The 16,698-nt window shown below is 38.5% G+C and overlaps 1 protein-coding gene across 3 annotated transcripts in view; it reads left to right on the top strand.

Moving 5' to 3' along the window:
• NTN4 (netrin 4) overlaps positions 1-16,698 on the top strand; it is a 132,799-nt gene that overhangs the window by 69,889 nt on the left and 46,212 nt on the right. For all 3 annotated transcript variants that reach the window (XM_056117461.1, XM_056117455.1, XM_056117450.1), the window contains exons 4-5: positions 9,861-9,987; positions 11,962-12,150. In XM_056117461.1, the coding sequence (XP_055973436.1) occupies positions 9,861-9,987; positions 11,962-12,150 (316 nt within the window). The remainder of the gene's footprint in view (positions 1-9,860; positions 9,988-11,961; positions 12,151-16,698) is intronic.

Below are 16,698 nucleotides of genomic sequence, written 5' to 3'. Positions count from 1 at the left end.
AAACTGAGCCCATGAGCTTACATGTCAGTGACTGTGGGATATGAGTGTGGCTTCCAGGGGTTCCAGAATTGCCTACTCCCACTTAGAGAAGACCCCAGAGTTTGATATATTTTCTTGTAGAGAATTTTAGGAAACTCAGAGTCTTCTAGTGGCCATGAATTACACCAAGACTCTGATGATGGTGTTACCCATGTTCTCTTATTCCATGTCTTGTATCTAAAGAAATTTATAGCTGTTTATAGAGGAGAAAAGGAGCTAATATACTAAGATAAATGTCTTATAACCAGAGTGCCATATTTTATTGCCATTGTTATATGCAACTTTGAAACCAAAGTATGCATACAACTGTGCACTTGCAGATTTCGACAAGTAAATATATCTTTTGGACAGATATAATTTTAAAACCTTTTAGTTGTAAATAATTATTAAAAATCCATTGGAAACAAAAGACAAGTAAGAAGAGGTTCTATGTAATGAAGTAATGGTAAAAAAATGTCATGTTGTTAGTATGATCTTATCTAAATGTAATTTTCATAAACCTCCTGGGCATTACAATTTTTAGTTCAATGCTATTTGTAATTTAGGAAAAAAATATTTGCTGTAGTCTCCAGAGGAAAGATAAAGTATCAGATGGTACTTAAAAAAAAAGGAAGCTGGTAGAATTAATATTATGAAAATAAATGTAAGACATTCAAGAACAGTTTAGTTTTATAAAGTATGTTGAAATCTCACTTTTGAAAATACACCTTCCAGCAATTTTTTATAGAAGTGTTCAAGGAAACACATGGAGGATAAAAGCAAAGCAGTTATTAGGGTTAGATATGTGAACTAGTGGTAGTGTACATTTCTTGCATGTGTTATACCTGAGCACTGTAGCACTGTCCTCCCATTGTTCATTTATTTGCCCGAGCGGGCACCTGTAACGTCTCCATTGTGAAACTTGTTGTTACTGTTTTTGGCATATCAGATATGCCACGGGTAGCTTGCCAGGCTCTACCCTGGGGGTCGGGATACTCTCGGTAGCTTGCCAGGCTCTCCGAGAGGGATGGGAGAATCAAACCAGGGCGGCCATGTGCAAGGCACTGTACTATCGCTCCAGCCCAATGGTATACCTATGTTCAATAACTGGCATCACAACAAACATGACAGTCCTAAAGGAAAAAATTGTTCTTCCTTTTTGCGCCATGCACAGTGATGTTCAGTACTACTTCTGGCTCTGTGCTCAGGGGTCACTTCTGGGTGGTGCTTGGGGGACCATATGCAGTGCTAACGATAGAACTATACTGAGCCAAAGTGGTTCTCTGGCCTTAACTTATTCTTGAACATTCAATAAAACATTGTAGCTGGTTCAAAGGAAAAGTTATAGAACCACACATAATAGGCAAAAAAAGAATACTGAGATTACTGGAGGGTGCAAAACAAGCTAGTACAAAAAGCAGTGACCATTTGCATCCTGTCAGACATAGAGAATATGTATTTCTCTAAATGCGAATTTGCATCATTATTAACTTTCTACAATTTACATTAGAAATTGTACATTCATTGTAATAACAAGAGACAAACCATTAATTAAATATAGACAGAACACTCAGTCATTGGGGTGGGGGTCATTACTTTCACCATTTTTACCTGACATATAATTTGTTAAGTAGGAAAATATATAAGAATATACATTCTGATGTTTCCCAAAAGATGCTACATTTGAACCTCATAAGTCCTTGGTTATAAATAAAACTGGACTCAAATAAAGATTTTTCTTCCTCCTAGGAAAAGCATGACTGAAGGGTAAGAGAAGTCTGCTCCAAGTTATTTCACTGTCACTGTCCTCCTGTTCATCGATTTTCTTGAGCAGGCCCAGTAAAAGTCTCCATTGTGAGACTTTGTTGTTACTGTGTTTGGCATATAGAATACATCACGGGTAGCTTGCCAGGCTTTGCCCTGCGGGCGAGATACGGGTAGCTTGCCGGGCTCTCCGAGAGGGGTGGAGGAATCGAACTTGGGTTGGCCATGTTGACTGTGTGCAAGGCAAACACCCTACCCGCTGTGCTATCGTTCCAGTCCCTCAACTTTGAAGCACTTATATATTTTTTTAACAATTTTTTAAATGCAAGTCTTTCACCTGACCTTTTCACTGAGGTGATTTTGTTGACATTTTAAAACTCAAAAATATTTTTGCAGTTTATCTTATTTTATTTCCCCATTATACATTATATAAACTTGGTGGTTTACAAAATTGTTCATGATGATTTGTTACAAACATTCAGTATATGAACACCAATCCCACCACCATTGCCCTTTCCCACCACCATTATCTCCAATTTTCCCAACCACCACTTAAATCTGCCCCCATAGCAGGCCCTCAGTAATTTATTTTACATTGCTTCTTATAATTTGCTAAAAGAATAATAAAAAATAATTTCCTCAGAAGAAAGTTAGTGAAGATTGTGTACCTCGCCACAAAGTTATTAAGCCCTTGTATAAGAGATTACTAAGACGTTACAAATTAAGCCTTCTGTGTTGATACTTTTGTTAATTGAAATTGGATGCCTTTTACACTACATCCCATCCAGTCTGGTGTGGAGCAATAGCACAGCAGTTGGGCGTTTTTCTTGCGCGCAGCCGGCCGAGCCATGTTTGATTCCTCTGCCCCTCTTGGAGAGCCCCGTGATGTATTCTATGCCAAACACAGTAACAAGAAGTCTCACAATGGAGATGTTACTGGGCCTGCTCAAACAAATCGATGAATAACGGGAGGACCTGACTAATCAGTGATGTAGAGTTGTTTTTATTTATTTATTTATTTAGTGATGTAGAGTTTGAGGTGTCACTCCAAGAAATCCAAAATTTTTAATGGGTGATAAAGCTGGAGTTAAATATTTAACTGGGTGGCATCTTTGGGGAATCTACATGACTGTTGGGACTTCCAGAAGTACAGGGAGATGGGGGAGGTATCTCATGTCCATGAAAGCTTAAAGATTTCAGTCACAAAACCTGCATACCCGAGTTTGTTATCAGATTAATTTCTGGCTGAGGCTTGTTCTGAGCAGTGGGAGCATGGCAGCAATTGTGGAGTGTGGATGTTTTCCACTGCCAGGGCTCTGGGTGGGTGCTCGGCTCACCTACCCTTCTTTTGAGTACTTGGGAAAACTCAAGAAAACTCAACCTTGTGCAGGGTCCGGAAGAATCTCTGCAACTTCTCATCTCTTTTGATATTTATTTATGAGTTTCTGGATCATGGCTGGTGACTGAGTTTATGTGGCGCCAGAGGTGGTTTGTGGGCGTGATTCATGCAGTTCACTTTAAAGGCTCAAGTTATGCTTTTCCAAGTCCTTGAGAGGTTTCTGCCATCCTCGCTGCAGAGGAGTGGATTTGGAAGTTTTATTTTGCTTGGTTTTGGTTTGATGTTGACTAATCATTTAATTTTCACAAAATGAGACCAAGGTCTATGTTGAAAGATTAATAACCATCACACTTGAGTTTAGTGCTTAGTCCTCATAGCACCACAAAACAAAGGACTGTTGAGCCCCATTTTTGAACAGTATTAGAATTAATGTGCACAATTTCAAATACACTAATTTGATAGCTTTTATAAATTTAACATGCTGCTGAATGTTTCCTCAACTCCTGATTTATTATGGTAAAGAGCATTCCACAATGGCACAGATAAACTTTGGGAGATATGAAATTTTGGACATGGTAAAAAGAAAGAGAAAAATCCAACAACAAGAATGTGAAACTTTACTTGAACCTAGTTTACCTTCATAACCTAAAATGTAACTGACATTTAAAGCCATCACAATACAAATTATTGCCCCAACTAAATCACCTCTAATAAAATTTTGAACTTCCTGAAGTGACACACCTCAAATTCGACATCGTTGATAAACCAGGAGTAGCACACTAGATTGATTTGGGATATAGTATTATTTGTGAGTAAATAACACAAGGGAAATGCTATCCAAAAGAACATATCTTTAATTAGAGTTCATTTACATGCCTGGCTTCATCTCTACCTACAAATTCCCCTCCCTCATCCGCTGGATTTCTGTTAAGTAGAACATGTCTGTGCATGCAGTATCACGGAAGTTCCCCTAGGAGGCATCAGAAATTTCAGTGCATTCCAGGTTTTACATTGATTGAAAATATGAATGTATTCTCTCTCTCTTCATGTCTTGGCAGATGTGGAAAATGGGGGCTAGTCTTCCAATATTCACCTGTTTCCAATCCTACTAGGTTTTTCCAAAAGAAATGACCGATAATACAAGAGCAGAACACTCAGAAAATGGCTCAGAGCTGCCTTTGATTTTAAAAAGTCTTCCAGAATAAAATGATTTAGAACACAAATTTAGTTTACCTAGCACCTCAAAGAAACTTGGCCATGGTGGGTCCCTCAGAAATTCTATTCCCAACTCATATTCTAGGGGGTAATTGTTGATTCTGAGGTCAGACTGCTAGAGTTCAAATAACTTGAACTGCCGAGGTTGTTAAGGGTCAAGTTCTCGCTTTACATGGGAAAGACTCTAATTTGAATCCCTGGTACCACATATGGTTCTCCGAACATCACCAGGGGGCACTTCTGAGCACAGAGCCAGGAATATCCCTGAGCACAGCTGAGTGTGGCCCCCAAACCCAAAAACAAAACAAATAGCTCCACCACTTCCTAGCTTTGGGAACATGGACAAATTATTTAAACTCTTTGGGCTTCTACTTCCTCATGGGTTAAATGGCAGCAATACTTATTCCTACCTTATAGGGAGTTTGTGGCAATGCAGTGAGTTAGTATTTATACAATGCCTAGAACAGTGCCTGGTGCATGCTAAATGGTATTCAATATTGGCTAATATTATGATTTATATTATTCATCTTATTACAATCATTGTCATTACTATTCCCATTTTCATCTCTGATGAGCCATGTTCCTTGGACTTCTGGTACACCTCCAGAAAAACTAACTATAGATGACCACTGCATCTGTAATATCTAAGAATATGTTTACAGGACCAGGGATATACCTCAAGGGGTGAGGGCATGCCTTGTTTACAGGAGACCCAGATTCTGTCCCTGGCACACATGGTCCCTGAGCAGACAGCCAGAAGTAGCCCCCAACCACTGATGAATGAGGCTCAAATGCTCTATATACACATATATTTATAACATAATACATATATGTTATATTTATAACATGAATTTATAAATATATTACATATTTATGTTTGACTCTTTCAATATATATGCATACACATTATATATGTGCATATATAATCATACACACACATATAAAGTTTTTATTTGCCAACATGTATGTTTAGATGGGGGTCAGTATTCCCATACAGAAAAGCACTTTGGGCAATGATGACTGTCTTTCAACCCAAAATCTTGTTGCATAAAATCAACAGAATCCTATTCCTAACTTCAAATGCATAAGTGGAACTCTGTCTTACTGACAAAAATATTTAAAATGTAATGAAATAACTACAGTACTCACTACTCCATTAAATATAGACTGAATTTTTTTATTTATTTTTTATTTTTTTATTAGTGAAACACCATGAGGTACAGTTATAGACTTATAAATTTTTGTGCTTGGGTTTCAGTTGTACAATGATCAAGTACCCAACCCTCCACCGGTGCCCATTCTCCACCACCACGGGTCCCAACATCCCCCCCCACCCCCCATCCCCCCGTCCCACCCTGCCTCTGTGGCAGGGCATTCCCCCTTGTTCTCTCTCTCTTCTTTTGGGTACTGTGTTTTGCAAGAGAGGCATTGAGTGGCAATCATGTTTGGTCTATAGACTACTTTTAGCATGCTTCTCCCACCCTGGGAGGGTCCTCACAACACCCTTTATTTGGTGCTCTCTTCTCTATCTGAGCTTCCTTTTCACCTAGCACATGTGGCTGGCCTTCAAGTCATGGAGCAAAATTCCTGGTACTAATCTCAGCCATTCCTGGGTGTTAGTCTCCCTTTTTGTTGCTTTATGTTCCCCAGATGAATGCAATCTTTCTGTGTCTATCCCACTCTTTCTGACTCATTTCGCTTAACATGATACTTTCCATGTAGTACCACTTGTATGTAAATTTCATTACTTCATCTTTTCTAACTGCTACATAGTACTCCATTGTGTAAATGTACCAAAGTTTCTTTAACCAGTCATCTGTTCTCGGGCACTCAGGTTTTTTCCAGATTCTAGCTATTGTAAAGAGTGCTGCAATGAACAAACAATTGCAGATGTCACTTCGACTATACCTTTTTGCCTCTCTGGGATATATTCCCAGGAGTGCTATAGCTGGGTCAAATGGGAGATCAAATTCTAATTTTTTGAGAATCGTCCATACTGTTTTCCAAAAGGGTTGGACCAGCCGGCATTCCCACCAGCAGTGAAGGAGGGTCCCTTTCTTGCCACATCCGCACCAGCATTGGTTGCTTTTGTTCTTGTGGATGTGGGTCATAGACTGATTTTTTTTAGACCATACATTTGCACTTTTTTACATTTGTTGGAAATAAATATCAGGGATTCAAAGAAACTTAAGTGCTTGTGCCTTCCCTTCAAGAGTTTATAATCCAGTGGAGATAAGCACATTGTCGCCATACAATCTACTGAAAATGCAGTTTTCTTAGGAGACTTGCATTGGCTCTGTTCATGCTTTGGTCTAGGTGTATCAGCCAAAGGAAGGTTCTTGGCAGAACAGTGAAGGAAGGAGGTATTGCTTGACTTTGGCACCTTCTCTCTTCCTAAAGATCAGGAAGTCCTTTCCTCTTTTAGCAACTTTGAGTCCAGTGCTAGGACTGACAAGAGATATGTACAATCCCTGTTGACAAGTTTGTTGCTAATAATTTAAGGATTTACTCCTTCTAAGCATGCAAGCATTTTTTGGAGAGTGCTCTGAACCGAAAACGGTATCCAGGAACTAAACAATGAATCTGTACAGGAAGTTTCAGACCACCAGCTAACCAAAAAGAGAGAATTCTCTGTGTACTGACCGTTTTCATGCTTTAATTATAATTGGTTCTGCTCTTCACCTATCTTTATTTTATCACCCAGGTTTTCTTTATGAAAACAGTTTTCTCTGGCATCCAAGTGCAGACCAAAGAATAGATAGTACAGCTTTTCAATTGCTTTTATTCTTGCAATATATATTATTGGGCAAGGATTTAGAACTCTGAGTCTGCATCCAACTTTGCCCCGTTCTAAAAGTATGTTTCAAGCCCCTTTTTCTACCAAACTCAATTATCGTGCTTCAATATTCACCAGAGAGCTCCCACTTCTTCTGTTAAATTAAAACATGTGAACCTTTCATGGGGGGAAAGGAATATTTTATTCGTTAATGAAAAGACACGTTTTGCTCCCAGTGCTTTCTATTCAAAGGTTTGTGCTGTAGCATTGTTGTGAGTGTTTTTGTCCTGTATTAAGAGGAGCAGGTTCTAACAGGCTAGCTGTTATTATGACTTATCTCTTTTCATACATAAGAATTTTATTCTTTTAGAAGTTAATCCTTTTCTTGAAAAGGGACATACTATCTTTTGGAAATTACATTTTGGCCTTCATGTTTTGTCTTAAATGGCTGCATAGCCTTGTTCCACATTCTGAATAATTTGTCATAGCTAAGTGGGAGTTCGTAAATTGCTGCAGCTGCCTTTAAGTGGGCATTTTCCCCCGTCCCTAGAATAGACACTATTTATATCCCTCTTCGCAAACATTTTTGAAAGTTCCAATGACAGCATGAAAGAATATTCATTTTCCACTGAAATTTGAATTTAAATGGCAGATAATGAAAGTATAATCACATCTATATAAACAATAATAAAATTATTTTTTCCAATTATATCTCCAGACACCATTCTTCTTCAACTGAGCCTTAAGTAGACAATCCCATTCTCTAGCTCTTCATCTAGTTCATAGTTGTACACCAAACAAGAGCTGTATTTAACTTGTTACTAAAGTTTCCTTTTTCTGTTATTTTTTTTCCAATTAAGACATAGTTTTTCCCCCCACATTTTTCACAAGCATCAAATAGTGGGTGATCTTTCAAGCTTGAACAGTAACAGTTGTATCGCTGAGGAAGGATTTCTTGTCTCCAATGGTCTAGGTAATGATTTACAGTTATTTTTGGTAATTCAGAAAATGACAGCTCCTTGAATTTTTCTGTGGGCAGAAAAATTTGCTGGGCTGGCATCTTTCAGACCCTGGGGGGTTGGTCCTAATCCTTGGCATGTGAGAACTAGGTAATGGTCTTAAATCCTTACTCCACAGAGAACTGACCTGTCCACATTAACTTGTGTCACATGTGAATATTTGATACAGTGTCCCTAAATGTCTGTGGCCTCGAGAAACCTGGAATTTGTGGCCAGAACTAATCTATGAATTGGGTGACACTATATAGATGCCAAGGCTACACCTGATAATTTTACCTGGAGTGAGAGTTTAGTTCCCCTGAAGATAGCTAACAATACTTTGTAACATCTGTTTTTATAGAAACACTATCTGTCTTCCCGTTGTTCATCAATTTGCTGAATAGGACCCAGTAACGTCTCCATTGTGAGACGTGTTACTGTGTTTGGCATATCGAATAGGTCACGGGTAGCTTGCCAGGCTTTGCCCCTTGGGCAAGATACTCTCAGGAGCTTGCCAGGCTCTCTGAGATGGGCGGAGAAATCGAACCTGGCTCGGCTGGGCTGGCTGCGCGAAAGGCAAATGCCCTACCGCTGTGCTATTGCTCCAGTCCCTGTCTTTATATAGTACTTAATAAATGTTTGTTTTAAATATAAAGAAGTTCAAAGAGCAGTAAAATAATAATGGAAAACTCCCTGGGTTCGATTCTTCCACCCCTCTCGGAGAGCCTAGCAAGCTACCGAGAGTATTCCATCCGCTTGGCAGAGCCTGGCAAGCTACCCGTGATGAACTTGATATGCCAAAAACAGTTACAAGTCACACAAAGGAGATGTTACTGGTGCCTGCTGGAGAAAATCGATGAACAATGGGAGGACAGTGCTACAGTGCTACATGTGGTATCGCTTGCCACTGGAAAGCACTCACTGGGATTAAGAAATTATGGGGGGGGGGAATATTATGAAGGAGAAAAGGAAAGAAAGAACATGCCAGAGAAGACAAGAGTGAAGTAGAAAGAATTGTTTTAGAAGAATAAAAGAAGTTTTATTTAATATACCTTCCAATAATTATTTAGAAATCTTCAGAATGTACAGAATAGAATTCTTCATCTTTAATTTGATGTTTAAATGTGTTATGTGACCTGGATAGACCCTATCTCTCCACATATTCCCATTGGTTTATTTATTGACTATTGCTAGAGTATTCTTTTGAGCTTCTTATTTTCTTGCCTTGTCTTATTTTGTTTTGTTTTATATCACTGTCACTGTCCTCCCATCGTTCATCAATTTTCTAGAAGATGTGTTTCTTTAATGGAAAGAATAAAACATTTTTTTCTTATTAAAAATATAAGAGGGCCAGAGATATTGAATCATGGGTAGGGCACTTGCCTTGCGTGTGGACAACCTGGATTCAATCCTTGGCATCTCATATGATCTCCCAAGCACTGCCAGGAGTAATTTTCGAGAGCAGAGCCAGAAGTAAGCCCTGAGCACCACCAGTTCTAACTCAAAAACAAAAAAAAACAAAACAAAGTAAAAAATAAATGCCCACTAAGTAGCTCAAAATTGCTCATTAGGAACACAAGTCCTCCGACCAAGAAAACATATTACTTAATCTTTGGAATTAATCACAAGGAAAATTCAAGAAAGGATCTTTGATCTTGATGACTAGAGCCAACCAATGAGATGAGACTGGAAAGAATGTTCTTTCCTAGCATCATTTGTACTCATAGCTTTTGTTTGCTTTTGCTTGTAGGTCCATGGGAAGTGTATGTGTAAGCACAACACAGCAGGCACCCACTGCCAACAGTGTGCACCATTATTCAATGACCGCCCGTGGGAGGCCGCGGATGGCAAAACAAAATCTCCTAACGAGTGCAGAAGTAAGTACCACAGCCACCAAGCTCCAATCTTTGTAAACATACTGTGGACTCCTTGCTGTTTGTTGATACACAATATAAAGTAGTGAGTGATAGACTGTCACCTCCGTAAACATAGCCCAAATCACTGCCCAATGTGGCATTACCCACTGGAAGCAATTACTGCTGGCAAAGCCACCAACATTACTGTTTTGCCAAGAATGTGTTGTTCATTTGCTTGAATACTGTGCATGACCTGAGCACTCTCCTTAAGGACTTGACATAATAAAAACATGCCAAATGAAAAAGTGGGAATTGTGGTGCACAATTACTCTAATAATTGAGATATTGAATTATAATCACAGAAATAACTATCTTTACTATATAGTTCTTATATTAACTCTATAATGTAGGTTATTGTAGTCCACTTTATAAATAAGGAAACTGAGACTTGGTAAAGGTAAGTAACTTATCAAAGTTAGTAAATTATACTGTCAGGACTTGATAGGTAAGTCTTCAAACTGCAAATTAAATACTACCCCTCCAATAATATCATAATACCTTTCTTTTTTACTCTTGATACTTGAAATGACAAAAATCAAATTTAAAGCTAAGCCAGTTAGCCAAAAATGATCCTGTATTACCAGAGGTCTCTTTGAGGCTTTGAGGTTGGAGATTAGATAGAAGGGTAAAAATATAAGGACATGAACCATTTTTTCCCTTGCAGTTAAAAATGTTCAAAGAAATTCACATATCCATAACAATGTTTACAAACTTCAATTTTACAAGGAGAAAAGGGCAAGTAGTGTGGGTAACCTTGTGAGAAGTTCTTTCCCATACATAATTTGAAACCATAACTGATTTATTTTAGTTTCTAGAAAATGTAAAGGATTTCCTCTAATCATAAATTTAAAATTATCTTATAATATGCCTTTTAAGAGATTATGAATCTTGTCAGGATATCATAACACATCAAGGAAGCAATGTGAAAACAATAGCACAAACGTTCTCAAATATAGTTGACCCCCACGAAAATGTCTGGATTGAGTTCTAAATCACTCATCAAGAGAATCTGAAGAATTTCTCTTAAATTCCTAGAATTCCATTCTAGTCCTTTTCACAGAAACTGCATCTTTCTAGACGTATGGAACACGGAGTCTTGACTCTTGGCACTATTAATCATCTTAGAAATACCTCAGAGAAAAATGTTATATAAGAATTCTGTGGGTCTTTTCAATAAGACAATGAAACTTCAATGGAAGCGTAACTCATGTTGACCAGTGCAACAAAAGCTAAAAAATAGGAACACTTTATGAAAGACACTGCAATCTGCCTGCCCAGTGACTAACCACTGTCGATTAGAAATTATTACTGAACATGAGTAATAATTGTAATAATCAGTTGTCATTTTTAAATAGGGCCCAGTTGTCTAAAGCTTTCTAAGCAATTTCAGAGACCCCCAAGTGATGGCATTGTCCCTTGAGGAGTAGCAAGGATGAAAACATTAAAATATTAACATCAAAGAGGGTTAAAAAATAGATAATCACTCAAATAGTGTCTCCAAAATAAATGTCAGTTCTCTTTGTTAAAATAATTCTGATATCTCTGCCTTAGTAAGACAAATTTATATTTGGTTGACTTTCAGACATATCCTAAGATGTGTTTTTGATTAAAAACGATGAAGAAAAATTAAGTAAAGTTACCTCCTTCCTGAAAAAAAAATTATGAAGAAAAAGAAAAAATAGAAAGGAGGTGGAAAACGAGAAAATTAAATCTTGGGCACAAGAGGAAATAGTTAAGAGTTGAGAGATGCAAATTCTCACCCATTTTTACAGTGTTTTTTATTCTTGTACCACAAAACATGCAGTATTCTAAAAACTAAAAATAAGCTTTAAGATTTTATCAAGCAGCTTATTCTAATTTTAACTGCCTGAATAGTCAAGAGAATATTAGCTTTACGTTTTAACTTATTTGTCCTCGATGCTTCTTTTTTGTCAGCCTGCAAGTGCAATGGGCATGCTGATACCTGTCACTTCAACATGAGCGTTTGGGAAGCATCCGGGAACCGCAGTGGCGGGGTTTGCAACAACTGTCAGCATAACACGGAAGGGCAGCACTGCCAGCGGTGTAAACCGGGCTTCTACCGGGACGTGCGCAGGCCCTTCTCTGCTCCAGACGCGTGCAAGGGTAAGTGAATCGAGTGACTGATTCAAAACAGAAGGATAGAATCTTCACGGATGGAGCAATAACACAATTAGGGCTCTTGCCTTGCACGCAGTCGACCTAGGTTCAACCTCCGGCATCACATATGGCCGCAGAGGATCACTACGAATGATCTCTGAGCACAGAGCCAGGAGTAAGCCCAGAGCACTTTTGCATATGGCTTGAACCATCACCTCCCCCCAACTCCACCCTCTCCCCTCAATAGAATTTATGCTCTTTTGTTGGCCATGACAAAGACAGAAGAAAGAGCTCATTAAAGGCAGACAAAACACTGCAGTTAATTTCTTTGTTGATAATGTCAAATGTCTGCTTGTCAGATGCACACGGGACAGTTGAGCATGAAAGTCACCTCCTTTCCCACTTTCCAAGAAGATTGTTTCCTGTAGCACCATATGGGGGTGGGGGGGGAGATGGAGTGTTACCTAGTAAATGAGAAGAAAGAATGAGGAAGAGAAAAAATTTCGAAGTTTATCTTAAGATTCTACATAAGAGTAGAATTTAGACAACAAATGGGACAAAAGGAATGCCATGCCGTAAAGCATAGTTATCTACTCTTGATCAGTCTAGTTTTATCTCTGCAGTGATCAAGATCACCTGAAGAACTCCAAGCTTTAGTATCATGAGAAATGCTCTAAAAAGGCTTCTGCTTGAATGTGTACTTGTGTCTTCAGCTAATTTAGAGCAGAATAATTGCCAATACTCCTCCTCCCCAGAACAATAAACTTTTATAGACGAGGTTCTGCCCTTCTTTTTTTTTTTTTTTTTTTTGCTGGCACAACTCAAAGAAGAGATTTATTTGGAAAATAAAAGGAAAAGAAAAAGACTATAAATTTAAAGTATCAGCTCAATAACATAAAACTATGACAGGAACATGCAGAGCTTAAGTAAAGTTTCACTGTATACAGTAGGTTATCTTCCCCAAATGAGTGTTTCCATGTCTATCAACTCAGAAATGATCTGACAAGAGAAACCACACAAGACAATGAATATTGATGAGGCTCCTTCCCTCCCTTCCTCACCAGATACTCCATGTCCTATCACAGAAACATTGACCAGAAGGGGGGGAAATCCTCTAAATATCTTTTTGGTCTTTTTTTTAATAATGGAAAGGCAAAAATGATATTGATTTCTAAAAATCTGTAGTGTCTGTTTGGCTTGAACTGGGGTGGTGATTAGTGGTACTCAGAACCTGCTGCTGTCTGGGCACTCAGGGATCACTCCTGGCAGTGCTCAGTGAACCATATGTGGTGCTGAGAATCAAACCTAGGTCAGCCATGCAAGGCAAGTGCCCTGCCAGTTGTACTGTCTCTCTAGCCTTGAAAATCCATGCTTTTAACAACAGGTCGAAGTTGCCTCCAAGAATTTTGAGCAGTCTTGCTTGTAACAAGCTATTTATCTTCAGTAGCAGAGAGAGCATGTGCTCAACAGGAAGCCCCAGATTTAGATTTGTCTCACAGCCCATGGAAGCCTCTTCCACAGTGCTAGATATTTGGGGTGGGAAGAAAGCAAGATGCAATACTTTCACCTAGATTTATGAAATATATTGACACATTACATTGTATTAGTTTCTGATATACAGCATAGTATTTATCTGAATATATTGTTAAATGATTGCTAGGCTAAGTTTGGATAATATCCATTACAACTTTTTCCTTGTGATGAGAACAATTTTTTTCTTTTTGGGTCACACCCAGCGATGCTCAGGGGTTACTCCTGGCTCTGAACTCAGGAATTACCCCGGCGGTGCTTAGGGGAACATCTGGGATGCTAGGAATTGAACCCAGATTGGCCATGCAAGGAAAATGCCGTAGCCACTGTGCCATTGCTCCAGCCCCTGTGATGAAAAATTTTAATATGAAAGCCTTAACAACTTTCAAATATACAATGAAGTATTATTATTAACTGTATTATGCACAAAATGTACGTGATAGCTCCAGAATTGATTAGTAACCAAGAGTCTGCTTCTTTGAAGATCTTTATCCACTATCACCGTCTACCACTCCCAGCCTCTGGCAACCCCTCATCTATTCTCTTACTTCTCTGAGTTTGGTTTTTTAGCTTCCATATTTAAGTGGATCATAGACAAGATACTATACTGAATAAAGTGATGAAAGCCTCATCACTGGTAAGGTGAGGTCAAAACAAAAATTTGAATATAGAAAGAAATTGGCCAAGTATTAAGATCAAATATCTAAGACAAGAAGGTGCCTGATATGTCAAAGGGAAAATAAGGAGGTTGACGTGGCTGCATTGGAATAGGAGTTGGGGGAACAAGAGACTAAAAAAAGGTAAAAAATATAACATGGACCATAAGCCAGGAGAAGCCTGTCAGCTTTTATATATAGAATGAAATAATCAGCCAGAGCCAGATTTTGAGCAGAAGAGAGACATGATCAGAGGTTGTTTCTAAGGCCCGTTCTGGTACAAAGACAGACAAAGACAGTGCAATTCATACTAAACTTGCACTCTAGTATTCAACTCTAGCTAAAGTTAGTAAGCAATCAGAGATTCTTAAAATAATATCCCTCGACAAGCAATATTAACACAGTCTTAGTAAACATATTGAGGGCTGGAGCCATAGCACAGTGGTAGGCGTTTGCCTTGCACGCAGCCAGCCCCGTTGAGCCGGGTTTGATTCCTCCACCCCTCTCGGAGAGCCTGGCAAGCTACCGAGAAGCTGCCCGTGATGCATTCGATATGCCAAACACAGTAACAACAAATCTTAAAATGGAGATGTTACTGGGCCCGCTCAAGCAAATCGATGAACAACGGGAGGACAGTGTTTGTTTGTTTGTTGTTCAGTAAACATATTAGAAATGGAAATATGCAGACACCAATTCAGACCAGCAGAATCAAAAATTCCCAGGATGGGGCCTGGAAATTTGAGTTCAAACGAGACTACCAGGTGATTCTGATACAAGTTATTATCTGGGAAATAATAGTTTAAATGTCCTGTCAAACAAACACTGTTCTCCCGTTGTTCATGGATTTGTTCAAGTGGGCTCAGTAACATCTCCATTTTGAGACCTGTTGCTACTGTGTTTGGCATATAGAATACATCACGGGTAGCTTGCCAAGCTTTGCCAAAATACTCTCGGTAGCTTGCTGGGCTCTCCGAGAGGGGAGGAGGAATCGAACCCGGGTCGGTCGGGCTGGCTGCACGCAAGGCAAATGCCCTACCACTCTACTGAATGCTCCTAATATGTTTTATGGGTTGAGGTAATCCCAGTTTCTGCCACTTAACATTTGAGAATCTACTATGTACTGGCATAGTAATTAATTATTCCCTTTAATTAAAGCAACATGTAGAAAACCTAGGGGGAATAGTTATAGAAAACTATGAAAAATTTTAGATTTGAAAGGTCTAGATTTTAGAGGGTTTTGTGTATGATCCTGAAAGAAAAGGAAAATGGCGCTTATTCACACTGGGAACCATTGCTCTGTGTTCTTTAGTATATTTCCAGTATGTTTTACTGGTATATATTTTAGATTCATTGGAAAGCACTGCATATTACTCATTGCATTTTACTTTGCTAATCATTTTAGCAAAGAGCAGTCATTTTACTTTGTTACTCATTAGCACATCCAATTCTTCCCTTTACCTAAATACTCTTTATAACACATTGGTCAATTGGCATTGTGTTTGGGAGTATATTCTTTATAACTTTGTAAGATTTTTAGAGGAATAACTCTCTTCTTACTTGATATGTCCCTATGTCGCCTCTAGAGTCATTCATTCAGATTATCAAGTTGATGGCAAATAAATTAATGCACTGACACACTAAGTTCCTAATGTAACAGAGTTTGTGCCAAGGACTGGTAGAGAAATTGCTATAGCTAGAAACTTTCTCCGCACTCATTCCCACTTTGCTATTATGAGGTAGGAAGCATCAAGAAAACAAGTTGATATTTTAAAAATTTAAACTATCTCAGTGTGTGGCTCCATCAACAACATGTACAGTGTTATTCAAAATAACAATCTTATTAAATTTATTCTACTATGCTTACAAAGGCATAAAAAGTAATCTGCTTCTTGGTGTGTGGTCCACAAACCAGCCCAATGGACAGCCTCTGGTTGCTGATTAGAAAAGGCAAATCTCAATCACCAAAGACCTTCGAGGTCAAATACACGCTTCAGCAAAATCCCCAATGATTGTATCCCATGAACATTTAAGAATAGTGCAGTATGTTTTCAACAAGCAATATGTGTAGGACTTACTCTTTAGTTCATTTTTTCAGTAGTGCTTAGCCAGAACATCCTACTATTCTCCAAGCATCCAATTTAAACAAGATCAGTATTTCTATTTGTGTGCATACTTAGCGTTTTTGAAATGAATTGGCAAGCTCCCCGTGGCGTTTTCAATATGCCAAAAACAGTAACAACAAGTCTCACAATGGAGACATTACTGGTGACCACTCGAGCAAATCAATGAACAACGGGAGGACAGTGCTACAGTGCTATATAAATTTCTCTATATAAGAGAAAAATTTGATAAATTTAATTCTATATAC

Source organism: Sorex fumeus, unplaced genomic scaffold, assembly GCF_029834395.1.
Source record: "Sorex fumeus unplaced genomic scaffold, SorFum_2.1 ptg000003l, whole genome shotgun sequence".
NCBI lineage: Eukaryota > Metazoa > Chordata > Mammalia > Eulipotyphla > Soricidae > Sorex > Sorex fumeus.
This window is presented reverse-complemented; position numbering and strand designations above follow the sequence as displayed.